This window comes from Corvus cornix, chromosome 8 (assembly GCF_000738735.6).
Source record: "Corvus cornix cornix isolate S_Up_H32 chromosome 8, ASM73873v5, whole genome shotgun sequence".
NCBI lineage: Eukaryota > Metazoa > Chordata > Aves > Passeriformes > Corvidae > Corvus > Corvus cornix.
Window position 1 is genome coordinate 14,300,090 of NC_046338.1, and position 19,353 is coordinate 14,319,442.

The 19,353-nt window shown below is 42.6% G+C and overlaps 1 protein-coding gene across 1 annotated transcript in view; it reads right to left on the bottom strand.

The window, feature by feature from the left end:
- Positions 1 to 19,144, bottom strand: part of LOC104695553 (vitellogenin-2-like) — a 23,432-nt gene extending 4,288 nt beyond the window's left edge. Inside the window, exons 1-28 of the mRNA XM_039556095.1 lie at positions 19,108 to 19,144; positions 18,160 to 18,180; positions 15,766 to 16,028; positions 15,465 to 15,626; positions 15,170 to 15,318; positions 14,601 to 14,751; positions 14,342 to 14,499; positions 14,096 to 14,261; positions 13,474 to 13,599; positions 12,246 to 12,464; positions 11,621 to 11,838; positions 11,409 to 11,506; positions 10,845 to 10,969; positions 10,125 to 10,226; positions 9,414 to 9,533; positions 9,133 to 9,322; positions 8,701 to 8,794; positions 7,746 to 7,931; positions 7,397 to 7,541; positions 6,389 to 6,617; positions 6,130 to 6,305; positions 5,551 to 5,871; positions 5,275 to 5,322; positions 5,028 to 5,114; positions 3,450 to 3,662; positions 3,215 to 3,357; positions 1,770 to 1,908; positions 932 to 1,067 (exon numbers count right to left, since the gene is read on the bottom strand). Of these exons, the coding sequence (XP_039412029.1) occupies positions 932 to 1,067; positions 1,770 to 1,908; positions 3,215 to 3,357; positions 3,450 to 3,662; positions 5,028 to 5,114; positions 5,275 to 5,322; positions 5,551 to 5,871; positions 6,130 to 6,305; positions 6,389 to 6,617; positions 7,397 to 7,541; positions 7,746 to 7,931; positions 8,701 to 8,794; positions 9,133 to 9,322; positions 9,414 to 9,533; positions 10,125 to 10,226; positions 10,845 to 10,969; positions 11,409 to 11,506; positions 11,621 to 11,838; positions 12,246 to 12,464; positions 13,474 to 13,599; positions 14,096 to 14,261; positions 14,342 to 14,499; positions 14,601 to 14,751; positions 15,170 to 15,318; positions 15,465 to 15,626; positions 15,766 to 16,028; positions 18,160 to 18,180; positions 19,108 to 19,144 (4,222 nt within the window). The remainder of the gene's footprint in view (positions 1 to 931; positions 1,068 to 1,769; positions 1,909 to 3,214; positions 3,358 to 3,449; positions 3,663 to 5,027; positions 5,115 to 5,274; positions 5,323 to 5,550; positions 5,872 to 6,129; positions 6,306 to 6,388; positions 6,618 to 7,396; positions 7,542 to 7,745; positions 7,932 to 8,700; positions 8,795 to 9,132; positions 9,323 to 9,413; positions 9,534 to 10,124; positions 10,227 to 10,844; positions 10,970 to 11,408; positions 11,507 to 11,620; positions 11,839 to 12,245; positions 12,465 to 13,473; positions 13,600 to 14,095; positions 14,262 to 14,341; positions 14,500 to 14,600; positions 14,752 to 15,169; positions 15,319 to 15,464; positions 15,627 to 15,765; positions 16,029 to 18,159; positions 18,181 to 19,107) is intronic.
- Positions 19,145 to 19,353: the final 209 nt, after the last annotated feature.

A 19,353-nucleotide genomic window follows, 5' to 3' on the forward strand; every position in this document is an offset into this window, starting at 1 on the left:
TTTGGCTTTTCTAACTTTGTTGTAGTCAAAAGAATTTCACAAAAGGTGATAATAATTCACATATCATTAACACTAGAGAAAGTTCACTAAAATGCTGATACCTTTATTGGGTTATAACAAGGATTAGAAATAGTTAGAAGATGGGAAGGAAAAAATAGCACACTACACTTTTCTCTTTTTCACTGTAATAGCTCTGATTAGAAATTATTTTACAACAATTGTAATTAATACAGATTAGTTTTGATGTTTACCAAAGAAATACCAAAGCATCATGGAATGGCTTGGGTTGGAAGGAACCTTAAAGATCATCTAATTCCAACCCCCCAGCTCTGGACAGGGATGCCTTATAAATATGCACGGTATGATATTATCCCACTGATTCCAAGCAAAATGTGACTCCTTATTGCAGGATTACATAAAGCTTTTAATTTAAAATTTACCCTAAGTAAGTATAATGTGATTAGCTCTTAATACAGCATTAATCAAACAATAATCCCTTCAAAATCAGAGTGCAGGATTTGAAATTAATGGGTATATTTTGGAGCTGTTTCAGCTTCTACGTAACAGTGCTAATCAAGCAGAGCACCCCAAATCAGAGGTCACTTAGATATCCTTCTCACAAATTTTGTAATGTGTTTTCTTCACAAACAATTTCTTCAGGGAAGCTGAAATGGATGCATTCGGGAATGGATGTATTTGGAAGCACTATTTGGCATGGAACTGAAGGTTTAGTCTTCCTGTTATGTCTCCTTTTCTTTATATCTTTGCAGCCTCACAGATTTTCATACAGATTATTTGTTTCTATCTGACATCCAACTGATTTTTAAGTGAATGAATAAATAAGTAAAAAAAAAGTTACATCCAAAGTATAAGTCATGTTTACAAAATTTGCAATGTCAATCAATCCCTGTGCAGATAGTTACTTGCTGACCTTTAAGACTTCCAATGATTGAAAGTGTTGCTTGGGAAAAGACCTTCCAGTCAGAGGATGGTAATGTTGAAATTGGTATACCTGGATGTGAAGGGACTGGCAAGGGAAGCCTGATGGCTGTGTCATAAATTGTGAGCTGAAAATCAGGCAGAAAACAAACATGAATGGAAATGCAAAGTACAGTGTAGAGATAAGGTAGCATTTTCCTCTAATATTCCAAGAGAACTGTGCTGACTGAAATCTAAATTAGCATCTGGATTTAGGTCAGAGTGAAAAAGAAATCAAGTCCTCTGTGTACAGCATGAAATAGTTCTACAGTGTGACACACCTGGAACCAATGGAACAGCACTGCTATAAATGAGAGTCACCAATTTGCGGCTTTTTGGGTAGCTGTACATCACATTTGCTCTCAGGCTGAACACTTTGCTTACCTGAGATGCACACCCTCTTTCTGCCCATACATCAAGTGCTGCTCTTTGGCTGTCTCAACAGCCTGGTTTTACTACTGTCTTTTCCAGAATACAGGAAAAGCTATCATCTGTCTGAAGATTTTGGGAGGAGTGGTCTTTGCAATAAGCTATTGTTAACGTGCTATCAATCACGACGGCTGTTCTCTAACGTGTTTCTTATTTCATATGCTTGCATGCTACATAAGAAAGACAAATGTGTTGTAAGATATTTTGATAGTAAAACCACTGCATGAATATAATGTCTTGTGAAGGCAGTTTCTTTACAGTTTTTTTGTTTTTTTAAAAAAATCAATGCGTTTAAAAAGCTATTAGTCATCTATTTCCTGAGTATTGACTGCTTCAGGATAAAAGATAGTGGAAATAATTACCTCTGGCAGCTTAAAGACAATATCACAGGTTCTTGGAGATGTCAAAGCCATAACCAAGGTTGCCTGGTGAGAGGGACCAAGCTGTTGTCTTTGGGAAAAACCAAGCACATAGGCAGCTCCTGGAAGAACTGAGTATAACCTGAAAAAAATGAAGTAAGTGATTAAAACTCTCTGTCTTCGAAAAAATTGGTTATTATTTGTTCACATGAAAATACCCCCATAAAAAAATATGCATTCTGTGTTAGACATGTTTTGCATCAGGGTTTGGTGATACATGATGTTGTTTATGGAAGGAGGGGCAGGCAAATTTATTTTTTAATTGGTGCAGAGGATCTTGAGAGACTGGATGGGAGAGTGATATGAGAAGAAATGTGTGACAAACTTATTTTAAACATATTCAGACTTAAAAATAGGCATCAATTACATAAGCCCCCAAATAATAACATGCTAAAAATATTAAATTAATATTTCATATTGATATGTCAGTCCTGCAGTTATAACTTTAGGCAAGGATCCTTTTCCCACTAAGACTGTCAACAAGCTGATGGAGGGATCTCTACAAATGAGGTTCCAAACAGGCTTGGGACTCAAATAGAGAAATACAGAAAATAATCCTTTATAAAAAGGCATAGTCTCAGAGCAGAAAAAAACTAAGTTCTGTGGCATTGCTCCAGGATAGTCAATTGGATGGTTTCATCTCCTTTAATAAGAGCAGATAACAGCTTCTGGTAATTCAATCCAATGTAGAAAGTTACCCTCTTCAGAAGACTTTAACCAAATGCCTTTAATGTGAAAATTTTGTTGTGTGTGTGTTTAGTTAACTGAGTTTCAGTACATGTCTGTATTTTGGTAGTACTATGACAAAAAATAGGCTTTGGTGTGGGTCTATATGTTATTGCAGGCAAATGCATGGAGGGATACAAGGAATGAATGAATGTGACAGGTATTTCATGTATATGGAGACACACGTGAACAGAATCCAGCATCTACAGTTTTCTCACACTAAATGTCATAAAACATTTTTTATTTAATGTGCATATGCCTTATAGGAAGTTTTTGTATCACCTGCTTCAGAAGCCAGAGGCAAGGTGCCTGCATTAGGAAATTAAGTAAGAGCCTGACTTCTTCAGAGAACCAATGTCAGGCTTCTGCTCTGAGCCTCCATAAATCAGGAAGCATCAGGAGACCAATCTCCTAAATCAGGCACTTTAAATTACAAGTCTACAATAGATTAGGTGAATCCCATCATCCCAGGTGGTTTTCTTGCAAACTAAAATGCAGTATGCTTTGAGGGAATGAATGCAGAGAAAGCAAACACATGTAATCTGATTTCATAATATCTTACTGATTAAGGGGAATTTTTCCAGCTTGGAAATTGCAGAACTGAACCTGTAATTATTTGGAGCATTGACATACATTTTTCAAAAACTAAAATGAAATCTCACCATCTTGCAGTTGTTCGGATTATTGAAGGCACTTTTAGCCACTCCAGCTTCATCTGCATAGCTGGATAAGCAGCAAATTGTCCTGTTGCAATCCGAGTAGCAATGTGGTAGTCCTGGCAATCTTTACCCCATTTAAGAGAGCCCTAGCAGAGGGAAATACATAAATTTTTGCATAAAACACAGTAGGATCCTTATGCTTCATTTATATTTGAGCTGATTGATATTTTAAACTTACTGATACTCTTCGGTAATTTATTACTGAAGCATCAGCACAGAGTTTCCATCTACTTGGTCCTGTGATGCTTGAACCAAACATCTGTATTCTCCACCTCTTGGGCTGTGTATCAGTGTACAGGACAAGCTGCAATCCTGTTGGCTGCTTGTTTCTGTGGATGGCACGAAGAACTGCAGCCAGTATCGGTGGCTTGCTGTCTCCCAAGAATTTAGGCTTAGATGAGCAGAGAGGAAGTAGAGGTCAAAGACATAAGCAAAGCGTTAGAATTACAATAGTACAACCACTGGTATGACCTAGGCAAGTAGAACTGTATTGGGAATTTTTTTGCAAAGTACTTTCAATGCAACAAAAAAAGCATGGTACTGGATAAAGAACTGATATGACCCAGCTCAGCACTGCTCTCTTACCCAAATTCAGTCAAACTAATAGCTTTTTGATAAAACTAGCTTGACCACCTGTTTAAAACCATGATAGTTTGTATTGTCAGGGGGATCTGTTCAGTGCAGTCCTAAGTGTGGTACTTGCACGAGGAGCAGCACATGGCCCTGTTCAACGCTGGGCCCTTGTGCCCAGCAGCAGCACCTGCCTGAGTGTCCTACCTGAGCTGTGGGCAGAGTCCCCGCCTGGCCAGGGGACAGCTGCAGGGGGAATTTGCTGTGGGGCAGCAGGTCCTCCCTGTGCTGCCAGGTCTGAGTGACAGAGACACACCAAAGGATTGGGTGAGACAGAGCTGGATGGGGTTTAGTGGGAAGTGGGGAAAGAACAAGGCTGTGGCTGAGAAAGAGTTCAGGGAAGTAGTAACATGGTGAAAAGATGGACAAGAGAGGTGAATTTAAGCTGCACAGAAATGGTGGGGGAGAAGGTTGACCTGGTTTCTTTTTTTCCCCAAGCTACTTGCACTAACCACTGGGAGCTGCTGCTGCAGAAGGGATGCCCCAGCAAAGTAAGGCTTATTATGTTGTAGGCAGGTAGGTCATTGCCTGAAATGTGTGAAATTTTTCTTTGTTAAAATCCACTCCAGATTCCCTCAGTTCTTGTAGAAGGACCAGGTACTATTAACTATGTTCCCTGCACACATTCCTGAATAAACACCTGGATTGCTCTCAGAGTTGGAGCCATGCTCCTACTCAAGGCTTTTTCAAAGGCCTGTTACGGTCCTGCTAACATGAGCAGAAGGACTCTTCAGTGAGAACCTAATGAACAAATGAGCAGCAGAGTCAAGTCCTAAACTTTTACAGAAAGATACACAATAAAAATATACCTGAAACCAGATTCTGATCAAGCAGGTCAGCACTTCTAAATTGTTCTTATTTTTATAGTGAATTATTTACTGAGTAAGACAAATTTCAACATATACAGCAATACATTCCAGTTTCATTCAAAAATAGCCTGTATTGAGTGAATATTAAATAACATTCAATGACCATCCAATGTGCTCACCTTTATAAAACAAGAAACAGTTCCGTTTCTTTCTGTATACCTAATATGCTAAATCACTGTATTTTTCCTATTCTGTTATATACAACAGCTGGAAATGCAAAGTAAATATTTTGATTTCTTGCAGATTAAGACACTCACCTGAGACGTGGCTCTAGAGATGCCTTCATCACTAGCTGAAGAAGAGGAAGAGCTGATGCTGATGTTCAGGATTTCCCCTCCTGGGTCCTGCAACAACAGAGAATCACCTTGAAGCAGGTGCCTACCGCTGGAAGTTGTTGCAGAATCAATTTATCATATTTTTACTCTCAGAGAACTAGGGTCTAATTGCAGCAAAGACAGAAAGAGTAGTTGTACACCCTGGTCCCACTATATGCAGTAAATGTACCTGTTCATCCGCTGGCTTAAACAAAAGCTGGTAAACAGGTGTGTTTGCCTGTGAAAATAGATAGTGTGTAAGAAGACCCAAGAGAAAATAAGGAACTAACTTTTGATAAATGCATTAAAAATTTCCATACTGAATATGGAAAACAAAGCAAAACAAAATTGAGTTTTTTAAACATTTTACAGTGAAATATTCTGAAATGTCAAAATTCTGATCCGAAATGCTTCAGAGAACAAATTACTATAAGAAGTGTAAAAAGATCCAGCCAGAGTGAATTACCTGTTGGTTGGAATATTCACTGTCCCCACTGCAGTGCCTGTCCCCAGAGTGGTCTTGGCTGCTGCTGCTGCATGCTTTGCTGCTAGCAAAGCTGCCACTGCTGCTCCTGCTGCTGCTCTTGCTGCCATGCTTCTTCCCAGATTGCCTTATTTCATTTGTCCTATGATGCTTTCCGGGCTCTTTACCATCAGCAGAGGAAGCAGCAGAAGAAGAGGATGAACTGGAGAGGTGGGATGCACTGGGCTCTGCCCAGAGGCCGGTATCTGCATTCTTGTACTCTCGGTTAATCCGTTTTGTGCGGCGCCGTGTTTTATTTGCAGCCTCCAAAAACAGTTGAAAGCATCATGAATTTATAGCTTGTTCTGTAACATTTCCCTGGCTGTCAGACAAGATGCTCACCACAGGCTTCCAAGGAAATAGTACTTCCTGTCCCCACACACTGCAGAAGCTGTACCAGAACTACTTGGGCCCATTCCTCCCAGCCCAATTCCTTGCTTTCCCACGCCACCTTTCCACAATGGAAACCCTTGGTTTCATTTATAGGAAATATTTCCCTCTCTGATGCTCAAAGTCTCTTACCGTGAACACATTTTCAATGCCTAGAATCTTCTTCAGTTTAACTTGAATGTCCTCATATGGAGATGCCTCTCCCTCCTCCTTTGACCCTGAGCTTGATACCTCAATGATTTTGGAAGCTGCTTTGGATCCTGCTTGAACCTCCAGCTGTATTTTTTCAATATCAGCATCTGTACGAACTAAAGGCAAAAGCATTCCAGGATTGTGCTGCTTGAGCATTATTCACTGTGATTGACAGAAAAACTTGTTATTATGACTGTACCTGGCTTTAAAATTATTTTGGCTTCAAATTCTCCAAATAATTTGTGCAGATATGTATTTCTTAAGAAAGCAGAATTTCGTGATTTAATGCTGAGACAAGTAGAGCATCCCAAACTTTCAAATTTTCTACAGAACCTGCGTGAGTAAAATCTTCTTCCTGCACTGTTGTGATGTGCCTCTTCTGAACCTTGCTGGTATCCTTTGGATATCACATTAAGAATACTGCTTTGCTGCATTAAACAAAAATATGGCAGATAAAGTCATTTTCCAGCAAAAAAATATTGTCCCAGCTCTTAAAATAATTCCTCCCATTAATGAAGAGAATGATGACAGTCCTGCTTAAAGAAGGAAGCAACACTTAAAATTAGAGATCAGGAATTGGAAGCAGTGGGGTTTCCTGCAAAGTGCTCTGTGGAAGAGGGCAGCTCTCCTGCCCCCCTTTCTCAGGCAGTGCTTCACAAACACACTTCCCAATGAGAACCTGCAGGGCTCTTTGGAGGGGCTGTTCCTCTGCATTTAAGGATTCTAGCCCTCCTGCTGCAAGCCAGTGTAGCCCTCCCACGCCAGCCTCAGAAGCTGAAGAGCACATAAAAAAAAGTTTTTCTGCAATCCACTGCAGGGATTATCTCAGGATTTGGGAAGAAAAATCTACATCCTGCCCTATTTTTCACACCATTTTCATAATTTTTCACATTATTCTGATTCAGGAAAAAACCAGATATTGTACAAAGGATGTAAATTTCAGGCACTGTCTCATGGCTGCAAAGAAATATGAAGACATGCCGTCAAAGCAGCCCTGCCTGCGTGCAATGAAGAAAATGAGTGGACTGTGGATGATCATGTCATGAACCCATTGGGCCTTAGGCTTGGTTTGAGAAATATCAGGGCCCTGTTGAATCTCACCATTCCTGTGTTTGTGATCTGGTTTATGACAACGTCTGTGTCAGGGGTGCCCAGCCCTTCTGACGAGCTGCCTGTCTGCAGTACAAATGGTGAGAGGCTCCCTTACCTTCCAGCTACCAGGTCTTGAAGATCCTTCTTTTGACTGCAGTAGGTGGTCAGAGATACTTGGTATTTCTCCTTTGGGGAGAAGTTGGGATTTCTTTTCAGAATCTTCTTCTTCCATGTTCCTTGAAATAGCATAAACTTCACTCCTGTGAAGGTGATAAATGGCACACAAGTAACACCTTCTGATTTCACTCTACCCTTTTTTGCTGGTGCAAAAAAGGCAGTACTAAGCTTTATGTGGCTGCCAGGTATGGCAGACCTTAACAACCAGTTGTATATGTGTGATTTTATAACAGGGAACTCACAATCAGTAACACAGAGCAAGCAAAATGCAAAAAGCTCTTCTGTACCTCACAGCTGCAAGCTCAGCCTCCTGATGGCAGGGAAGGGTTTCAATCTTCAAATTTTTCTCTTTCATATTTATCCTGGCATCAAATTTCATTGTAGTGTTGGCACTGAACTCTGCACGAAATTCAAGACCACTCTGAAAGTATTGCGTATTAATCCCCATCATTGCAATCGTATGAAAATATGCTCTGAAAGAGTGGAAATAAAACCAGTCATAATTACATAATTTTATGCATAAATTTAACTTTGAAATGAAAAATTACATTTTCATGCTGTTCTGTTTATTGTAAGACCCACTACGGATGGATGAAGAGATTTATCACAACAGGATAAGCAAAAAGCTGAAAAGGTGAAGTGATTTGTCTGAAAAGCAAAGCTAACATGGGCCTTCTTACTGCATTGTCACTGATACATTGCTTGAGGACAAGCTAACTCCAGACTTTTGTAGCTTCAGATTCTGTCAATTTTTTAAATATTATCACTACTTTTATTATTATCATTGCTGTTAATGTTATCATTATTATCGTTATTACTATTATCATTACTGTTGCTTTTGCAGATCCAGAAGCATTCCCCTTTCCCCCCTGAAATCCTTCTGGTTTTTGCCAGGTGATGATGTGATTCTATGCTGAAATTATAAAAAACTTAATACCTAAGATGACATATTTTCAGATATTAGTATCTTTAGTCATTGGAAACGACAAATGTGAGCATTTTTAGCAATGGCAGAACAGCACAATGACCTGTGGGATACCATGCACACTGCTGGATTTGCAGGGTTGTAAAGCATCAGGGGATTGTGTTACTTTCTCATAACTTTGCTGCTCTGGACTAGCACATTTGTCCAAAGTATGGGACAAGTAAGATCCCTGTATAGCTACATGCCACCACATATCTATGTCAAATATAACTCTAAATATAAATGCTTGTGTATGTGAAGATAAATGTAATTTTTACTTTGGCCTGATGTCAGCATGAATATCCACCTTGGCTTCCCACAACTGTGAGGGTCTAAAATTCTCAGATACTGGTGGTGATACCTTTACATCCACTGAAAAAGACAGACAGAAATTACATGAACAGAGAAACAATAAATTCTGGGGATATAATGCTTTCAATAAGCATAGTAGTTAATGCAAAGGCAATGCTTTTACATTTTGAAATACTTTACATGGTTATTTCAAGTTTGCTAATCCAAATTAGAGTTATACAAATACATCTCAGGTGAAATATGCTAATGACTCCTCAAACCCTTTGGAGGTAGCTGGTCACTAATGTTTTGACATTACTGGCATATTTTTCAAGAATATAGCAGGATTGAATTTCAGCAGAGGGATTTGACCCACAGTTATTGTGGGGCAGCTGCTCAGTTTGGCAGCCCAAGCTCACCGTCAGCCGCAGCCTGGGCCACCACGGCCCCGCACAGCCCGAGCTCCAGGGGCAGGCCGACGATGGTGGGGACGATGTGCCGCATCTCACCCACCATCACCGGCAGGGCCCATCGGCCTGAAATGCCTCTCTGGACCTCTTCCACCACTTTTTTCACCACTGGCTGCCAGTTTGATGATCCAGTTAGACTCTGGAAACAGAGAAGTAGGTTAGGTAAGAGGAGACACAGAAGGGAAATCATTCAGCATTGCAGACAAAAAATTCAACAGCCTTGTCAGTACCATCATCATCTGTTGAATGGCATCTTTGTCAACGTCAACAAAGGCGATATCTTGACCCAATATTTTGATGTAAGCAGATATCAGGGGGTCTTCAGGTGGCAGTTCTTTCCAACCCAGAAGCTGTGGTGTTAAGGAGAGATGGGAAGAAAGCGAAGAAGCAGAAAATGTCACTTAAATGGAGTAATGTATTAGCAAAGAGTAGATCCCATCTGAAGGATGAGAACTGTGTTTCCTTAGCCAAAAACCTAATAGACATCTTACAGGTCTGAACCGATGTGGATTTTCTTATATTGCATATCTGATTTCAGAGAGAGTTTCCCTATGTAAGGGTGAGGTAAGGGCTTGGTAATTTCTGCTGCTGTAAGTAGTAGGTGACACCTAAGGACTCATGAAGGAAAACCTTATTCAATAACCCTTTTAAAAGAGAAGAACAACCACTTAGTGTGTTCTAACATACACTTTAAAGCATTTTGGCTCCCAGCAGCATCCTCATCTTTTGTACTATACATTAAGAGGTGACACGTTGAGTGAAAAGGTGGCATCTGTTGAAAGAGTAAGTACAATGTAAGTAGAGCTTTCCATGACTGAACAGGATGGCTGACTCCTTTCTTCCAGAAACATGGAAGGGATGCCTCAGTGGGTGGGTGATGCAACCCTGGTGCTGTCAGGAGCTGTCTGTTGCAGACAAGTGGGAAGGGTGCCCAGACATACCAATTTACCCAGCTCCTTCAGGGTCTTGTACGTTTCATACTCAGCAAAGGGGATGTTCTGCTTCCTGATAAGCTGGATTAGGCTTTGTGACCGGAAAGCCACCTGTAGGAAACAGAGTCAGGTATCACAGCCCAAGTACAAGAGAGCTCAGGAAAACCCTTGTGCCTGGTATTAACGCACCGAGGCCACACGAAATACTTGTTTCATGAAGCCATTGCATTACAAGGACATGTCTACCTGGCGGATGACTGCAGGCTATGGCTGCAGATGCTGAGGACGTGCTGAGCCAGCCAGCCTTAAATTAGTTAACAGGGATAATTTTAGGGTAGTGCAGAACACAGCCCAGGCTGCAAAGCTTGCCCAAGAAGCTGTGTAAATTTCTGCATGCTGTTACATGGAGCTTTGTGCTGCCCTGGCTGTACTGCTGGCTGAAATTTAATTTCCCTGTACTTATGCAAAATACCCTGGATCCCATGTGACTTTAGGTGGGCAGATGGATGTTCTGCTGTGTAAGCTTTCCTCTGCTTCTAGATTTACATGCCTATACTGGGTGTGTTCATTGATGAATGTATATGTCAAGAAGCCCAGATAAAAGAAGAAGCCTAAGTAAAATCATAATCATTATCTAAATTTTCCCTTCCACATCCACCCTCACAGCCAGAAATGGAGTTAAACACTGCATCACAGTCCAGAAGCTGGCTGCCTTAATGCAATACTTACCTCAATAATATCCGTTGCAGTGTTTGCATAATATCCTCTTACTTTTGTGATTATATCAGATGGAAACATGGTACTGGGACTGTTCATTAGATAGACCCTCCAAATGGCACCAGCCTGATATTGAGCTGCCACAGGAATAAAAAGCAGCAGAAATTAGGTTCTCTGAGGTGTCTGGTGCACATAAGCCACCTCAGGTATGTGCTGTAGCAGATAACAAGGGGTTCTGTCAGGATTCAGTCCCACAGGTCCTCAAGTTTGCAACCTCAATAGGAGGACTTTGTCCTAAGGCAGAGCCAGCACAATCCCAGAGACTGAAGAAGGAGGCCTAAACCCATTTGCAAGCACCACTTTCCTCAGCAGATACCAGAGATTTGAAAAAGAGCCTCAGGGAATTTTGCGCGTGTGCTGATTTAATGTGCATGTTAGGACGCTCTTCTGCTTTTTCTATTTCAAGAGTGCACTAAACTCACAGCTCATGGCTGGATTTTGGATGAAAATCATAGAACACAATAGAGGTATTTGGGTACCTAAGCTTTGGAAGTGCACAGGGCAGATGGTACTCACAGGAATAGTCGCTGATCTGAATGACCTTGCTGTAACGATAGCTCAGCCTGTCAAGTCTGGGGCCCAGGAGTTTAATGGCAACGTTGCAAGCAGCAGACCTGAATAATAGAGTTAAAACCATATGAAGAGAGCCGGCTGTGACCAAATTCTTAGAAAACTGCAAGAAAAACATCTCCATTTGCTACTAAAAATGTACTTCTTCATCTACTTACAGTTTATAGAGCTGTGGGATCCTGCCTGCTGCCAAAGTCTTCATGTGTGAATATGCAAAACTGGCTACTTGCAGGCTGGGCTCTGTCAGCAGTGAGCTGGCCAGAGCTGCTACTGTTGGAAGAGCAGGCTTGGTTTCGAAGAGGACAACACAAGCCACCATTCGGACATTTGGAGCAAGCGTGCTGTCCATAAAGACCTGGAGAGTGATTTCCCTGACCTACAGGAGGAAGATACAACCTCTGAGTAGCCCATAACTTCCCAGTGAGCGGTATTTCCTAAGCAGTGCATATGTGCTCTGCAGTGAATGGAGAACAGAACCCTAAACAAGAGACGTGAGCACAAGTCCTGTCACTGAAAAGGAAGATATTGCTGGGTGCACCATGAACCCAGGGAGAAACACCCATTAGGAATGGGCCCAGTATTACAGTGACTAAAGCAAACTCTTTCCCAGGATATCAGCAAGGATGGGGTGATGTCAGGAGTTTGCAGCGTGGGCAAGAGGAAGACCAGTAACCGAGAAACCTACCTGGAGTTGCTAACTTTACCTGATGGTTTTATTATTCCTGAATCACTAAGCAAACCCATACCCTTTAAGATATTTGTTTAAGTGATAATTTCAGTTACTTTTACAGGGTCTTTTCTTGAAATTTTCCTTAAGGCCAACAGAGCATCAGCATGAATTCTGTTTGGTAATGAAGCTGCAGCTGAGGAAAATGTTGGCAAAAACTTCAGGATGCGTTTGATACTGGCTGGCTCTCCTGCATTGCCAATGGCTTTCAGGGCCAAGGACATGTCTTTGGCATCACCTTTGTTGGTGGCTTCAGTAGCAAGATGGTGGAGTGGCTGAAAATGAAGCAGACCATGTTAATCTTACCAGGTAATGATCTTGTAATAATGCATAAAAATGTGCATTGCCATGGAAAGCAAAACAACTACTGCTGCAAATCCCAGAACAGAGCTGTTCAGACTTTTCTCCCAGGAAAAATCTCACCATCATTATCAGGATGCCAAACACGGGCCACACAAATAAACTTGATTTTCTCCTTGCACAGTGTTGTAATTGATTTTGAATTGTGCCTGAGCCTGAGTGTAGGAGACAATCCCAGGTGGGTGCCTGCACCAGAGAGTCTGTTGCAAGTTCAAAGGCAGCGCTGAGCTGATGCCAGGTTCAGTTGTTCCCTGGGCCACCTCTGCCAGCCCTGCCAAATTGCACTCGCATATTTTTCACTTCTGATAGCAATTTCAAGTTTACTTGAACAGGTTTGTTGTTCTGAGAAGAACATTACCATTCTGGTGGCTTGGCTTTATTTCACTCTTAGAAGATTTAAAAACTTGTCAAACAGCAGCAAGGCCTTCTCAGTGGCCCTGCTGAGCAAGGAGCTGGAGCTGCATAGTCCAAGGACAATGTCCTGAATATTTCTGACAGTGAAATGCAATTGTGTAGCAGGGCCTCCTTGGAAGCCCTAACCTATGACATATCCAGAGCTTTGCATATATTCACACTTCACTGCTTTTTTAATACATCTCTTAAGTACACTTTACCTAATGTAAAAGTAGAATCATAGAATCATAATTATTTTGCTTTAATCCAAATTTTGTCACACCTAAACTCAGTTTAAGGCTGGTTACAGGATCCGTTATCCCCCTGGGCTTTTAGCCCTACATTTGAAATTCTGGACTGTTACAATCTGATTTTTCAAAGGAATCAGCTCAGTGTTTCGTTCTGTCTTTGCACTGCTAAGAGTGAGGCATGCAAAGAGTGAGTTACCTAATTGCCAGCATTGTAAGAGCTAAATTAATGACATTTTAAAAATTTCTTCACCTTTTATAATAAGAAATGAGAGTCACGTACCTGTAGAGGTTCATTTGGACATAGTACAGCCTGAGCACAGTATTTATTCACAATGCTACCATATCCTAGGTAAACAATTATCCTATGCAACACTATTTTCTGGATTTGGGGACAGGTCAGAAAAGTCTGCAGAAGGAAGAAGTATCATTATTTACTGTTTCTACTGATTAGAGCTATATTTATCAGTAAGTGCATTTGAGAAATAGATAAAATTGATTTGTGCTTTTTCTAAATAATTTCAGGAATTAAATCAAGTACTAGATATTCAGCTACAAGAAAATTTCGTAGACTTGCTCCAGTAATGCTGTATGCACATTAGATATTGGTTACATTGTATTATTTTCTAGAATTTGTCCTTTTTTTTTTTTTTCCCGCTTCTGATTTGGCAAAAAGAATCAAGAGCAGTTTTCTTATAATTTGTGGTGTTTAACATCAAATATAATTACAAACTTTTGGCAACAAGTATTTGGGAGTATTTTCTGAGGAATTCCCCATTTCTGTTAATACCTTGCATTTTACAAATTTAGAAGTAGATATGCTGTATCTTTCACTTATAATCCTATGAATTCACCTTTAAAAATGAGTGAGAGGGAAAATAGATGGAAGAAGGATCTGTACTCACTGAGGCAATTTCCAGGGTTTGTTTGTTTGGTGTAACAAAATGGAAGGCGAGAGGGAGAGTTGCAGCTGCTTCCCAGATGCTCAGCTTCTCATCATGGATTTTTTGCTTCAGGAATCTGAATGTGTCAGTAGTTCCAGCAGCACAGATGGCGCTCAGGAACCAGGGCCTGCCAGGGAGAGGAGGATTCAGTCTCCTCATTGCCCAGTGTGCCTCTGATCAGAAACCCTGGCTGAAGGCAACAGTTACCTGTAGGGGAGTTCATTGACAAACTGCAGCCACAAAGACTCGATTTGATCGAGGGTTGCTACACGAAAAAGCTGGATCATCTGTAAGAACTTGGCTGAAGCTTCTTTAGTGGCTCCTTTCTCATTATTCTGAACTAATTGCCGCAGCGTTTCTGTTAACTGTGGAAAAAACAGTTGGAAGGATCCGTGTCTAAAGTAATTATGTGATGATCTGTTAACTTTATAAATAATGGAAGTGTGTGAAAGTAAGGCTCTAATACCTGTAAATCTGGATTTTTAATTCTTACTAGAGGAATTGGCATCTGGGGTAGTTCTCCTGAGAAATTGTAATGAAGATTCCCCTGGTTGTGCAGCTGAGATGTTGGTGCACTGATAGGAGACCTTTTAACGTCGACCAGAGACAGCTGTTGTCTTCAAGGGAAAGAGGGAAATACATCAGTAGCCTGTAACCACACTCTGTGCATGGAGGACTTGTACAGCATTGGAGCAGACTGAGGGGTACCCAGAGGGACTGCAAATGGATCGTGCACTTCTCTGTTCATCCATTGCTCACGATTATCTGGAAAAGCCATATGACTGCAAAAGCCTTTGTGAGAGTTTGCTACATTCTCTGAGAGGTTGGACAGGTGTTTCAGGGGACCTAAACAGTAGGGCACATGCCACCTGAAACATCCTGGGCATCTGGGGTGGGCATCCCACAGGCTGTACAGTGTTTTGGCCCTTGGCAGCCACAGGCCAGATGCTTCTGGTTATCTCAAGAATCAACAGTAAGTATGTTTTAGGCATCTCCTCCTGGTTATGATAATGTGAGGACATGCACAGTTCCTACCTTGCCTCCACGACTGCTGCCCCGTTGGGTTCATTGAAAGGAGAGATTTGGTACACCTGGTCCGACATAGCAGATGTCAACGATGCCCCGCTGTCACCATACTTCATCTGGTAGATGAACGTCACTGTGCCCTTAATGTTTTTTTCTTTCTAGAAGTGCAAAGAGACGCACTCAGAAACAGGAACGGGCTGGTCAGCCCAGGCAAGCCAAGCCACCTACGAGCATCAGTGCAACGTGAGGGCTGAGCAGTGGCTCATGGCCGAGCAGGGCAGCGGTGGCTCCGTGCTTCTCGTACCAGGGGGCAGGTCGGGCAGGGCCGGATGTATGCCATTCCCAGGTTCTCCACTGCTTTCTCCTGGCAGTCTGTCAGGTCCTTGCTTTTGGAAATGGTGGCACGGTTATTCTTGCTGTCGTCCTGGATAACGTATCTGGTTTGGCAGATGCCTTCAATCCCAGCCTGCAAGCATTGGTTAAACACAGTGAACTTCCCACTTGAAACAGCAATAAAAAGGTCAAAGAAAGCAGTCTGGGAAGTATAACTTACTCTTTAATGATAAAATGTGAATAAAAGTAAAATCAGAATGGAAAAAACAAACCTCCTGTAGTTCATACACATTTTGTGACTTTTTGATGGTTATCTGCATCATGTTTAGAATCCCTCTCACTAGGTTGATGCACAGAATGGGACAGCCCCCAGGGGCAAAAATACTTCCAACCCTTCCTTCAGTGTATTCAAACTTAAAGGGCTGGCTGAGACATGCAGCAATAGTTTCTGAGAGCCTTGAAGATGGAATGAAGGGGTCAGTGGGCCAGAAGCCATTGTGTTCCTCCAGCTTTGGTGATCCAATCTGTGAACAAAAACAGGAAAACAATCATACTGTTCCCCATCAGTTTGAAACAGTGCTATAATAGGGGAACCGGACACTTCTTATCCATGGCAAAAAAGTCACTTGTCCAACATTGCAGGAAACAGTTTCCAACTCAGACTTCTGTGCTTGGCCTAGGAAGCATCCTTGAAAATACAAACTTCCATGAAGGATTTCTGCCAGAAAAATAAGATTATGTGAGCAGGATCCAAAAGTTCAGCAAGTCATGAAGATTATAGGGTGAGTGAAACACCAGCTACCAGCAATCAGTACAGACAGGATACTCACTCCTTTCCCACAGATGACAAGTGAGATCTCCTTTCAGTCTGCAAGGCAGCCAAGCCATGATTGCCAAAGCTGCCTGCCTAAACACACAGGGACTGTTCTGGCTGCTGCTCCAGGTCCAGCACATCCCCGAGCACTAAGGCCGTGGCACAGCTGATGGGGGAGCAGAGGTGACCACAGGAGCTCACACCTTTGGAAGTGGCTGACATCCCTCTGAGCTCCCCAGGCTGTAAAGCTTGTTCACAAGTCCTTGACTGCTACCTAGTGGGAAGCATGTGCCCGCATGCACAGACCTATCCAGTCCCATACTTAAACACACCTCCCACCCTCGTGCATAAAAGTACATGTTCCTGCGTAGAGAGAAAAGGTGTGGGCTCTGTGCTCTGTTTTATTTTAGGCATTCATCAGCCATGCTGAAAGGGTGGCTCGCCTCTTGTCACATTTTCTCAAATTAAATCCTACTCAAGACTGTTGTCTGCAACTGCTAATATTATAGCGACTCCATCGAGGTTACACAGAGCCTGCAGTTGCAGCAGTGTTTGAAGTTTGACAATAAGTATTCCTTCACACTGTTTCCCTAATATATGTGCAGGATGAGAGACTGAGAAAACTCCTAGGGCGAGTGCTAAGTGCACCTCTTACAGCTTTTCCCCCACTTGCTGTCTTCTTAATCCCTTGTCTGTGGTCTTTCGTGCCATGCCAGTATTTTAAGCTGTTTGTTTTAATCTTTTTGATGAGTAACAGTGCTTCCAAATCTGATATCATTATGCTAAACACAGGCATTACCATTAGAATTCTTCACATTTGAATTAATGCCTATGTGAAGAATATCAAAAGGGGGATAATGGAGACAGTTGGGTCTTTCTCATGTGATATCTGAATTCCAGTGCTGAGCTTTTTTAGGCTATGGACCAGGATAAAAAACATGGATCTTTCATTCTAGAATGCCCACTTTCATACTCAGGCTTAGTGTTACCTTAGTAAAACTATCTTAAGGACATTTCTTTAATGCAGCTGCCTGCCATATTTTTGTAGGGAGATGAACCTGAGGTAGCTTTAGTCAAGGGGCTCAGATACTGATGGCAGCAGAGCTGGAGCAGCTCCATCTCCTTCCTGCAGAGGAGCAGGCTGTGAGTAAGCCTGTGCTCCCTGTAAGTCCCTGCCAGTAATCCAAAACATTCTGGATGCAGCTGCAGACCCTTCAGCAGTGCCCTCAGCTCTCCCCATCATGTCTTGCATGTACAGGGTACAGAGCTCAGTGCCCATGTCCACACCTCTGCCCCCACTGGGGAATCACCACTGCCTGGGGGAAACTGCATGGACTGACACTGGGCTTAGAGGGTCATCCAGCAGTGGGTAGGGCCCATAGCTTTTGTGTGAGCTCTACTTCTTTTTGCCACTTATTTTGCCAGCCTGGAGGTGTGAACTGAGCTTCTATAACTGCGTGATAAGGGTGGGTGAGTAGGTGTGTGAGTGGATAGGTGGGCTCCTATGCCCACAGTGATTTACCTGCAGAAGGTGGTCACTGTGAGACACACGGCTGATCTCCACCTGGCTGGTCAGCCTCACCCCTGCCATGGCTAGGCTTCTGTCAGGGGACCCATGCACAATGATACTCTCATAGCTATACAGGTAGGTCTTGCCCATATGAAAAACAGGCTCTGTTAGGAAAAAAATATAACAGAAACATCTTCTTGGCTGTGACTGTTGTGATGTTACTTGAACCAGCCCAGCAAAGAAAGGTGAAGCTGCCACTGCCAAAAAACAAGTGCAAGCAGTGGGCAAGGCAAGGCTGTAAGGGAAGGCAGCAAGGGAGCTGCTGGCAGGGGAGCCACTTACCGAGGTCCTGCTTCTGGCCCCCTGTGAGGAAGGAAAGAAAAGTGCTCATGAAAAAAACCCATTTCTATAGATCCTTTCATGTATTATTCATTAAGTCAGCGTGCTAATAGTTGGCAAATCACCAGTAATGGGGCTCACCCTACACCCCAGGACACTGAGCCCATGCCAACCCTGCTCACTAGCTGCTGCTTGCTTGGCTTTTCTCCTGCTGCTGAGCTTAGCACAGAAATCTAATGGTTTACAGCTGAAGCTATAAAAGGGCTTCGGCAAATGAAGCTGTAAATATCCCTGAAAAGCCCCAAGGAGATGCAATTTGCTCAGGATCACAGTGGCTGTTACAGCTCGGCAGTGCTGGTAAAGCTTCAACTTACCCACGAGGGTGAACGCCAGGGCCAGGATGAGTCCCTTCATGTTAAAAGTGACTGAAGCCCACAGGGGAAAATCTGTGGCTTTTATAGAAGAATTATTAACAGGCACAGTGAATTTTGTTGAGTTATCAACTTCTTATCAACCACCCAACAAACCCTTTGAGGGAAAGGGGGTGGGGGTCAGGGCAATGGGTGTTTTTGCTGAATCAAAACCATCACAAGTGCTGTTATTCTCACTTCGCCAACTGAATGCCTTGAAAGTACCTTTAGAAACAAGTGCGTAAAAGTATTAAAACATAATTCAAGCCAAAATTCATTATTATGTAAGTAAAACTACTAATTACCCTTACTCCCTGAAAGGACCCAGTGCTATTGCAGTCTGTGCTGACTTTGTCCAGGTTATCCTGACCTGACCATAAGACACAGAGCTTATCTAACTGATAGTGCCTCAGCAGGATTGTGCAAAACCCTGGGCAGCCCTCCTGTGACACTGTACCCACCCCTGCCCTGCTGTGAGTGGGACAGGCTGTCAGTATGGCACTGCTCTCTGGGGACGGGGACTTCACCCAGTAACACAAACCTCCCGTCACGGTCACAAAGGTGCTGCTGACGTCCATGCTGCCCTCACCTGGCTTCTCTTCCACGGCTGATGTGCCAGCCCCTTTCACAGAGGGGTGAAAAGAGGGGTGTTGATGAGGGTTGCCTGGCAAGGGGGAAGGGGTGAGGCTGACAGGTGTTGCAGACACAAAACCCCTTGGTTTAACAAAGGTGGACAACATGCAGACCACCCAAACTCTTTTCACATCATAAAACAAGGGGTGGCCTC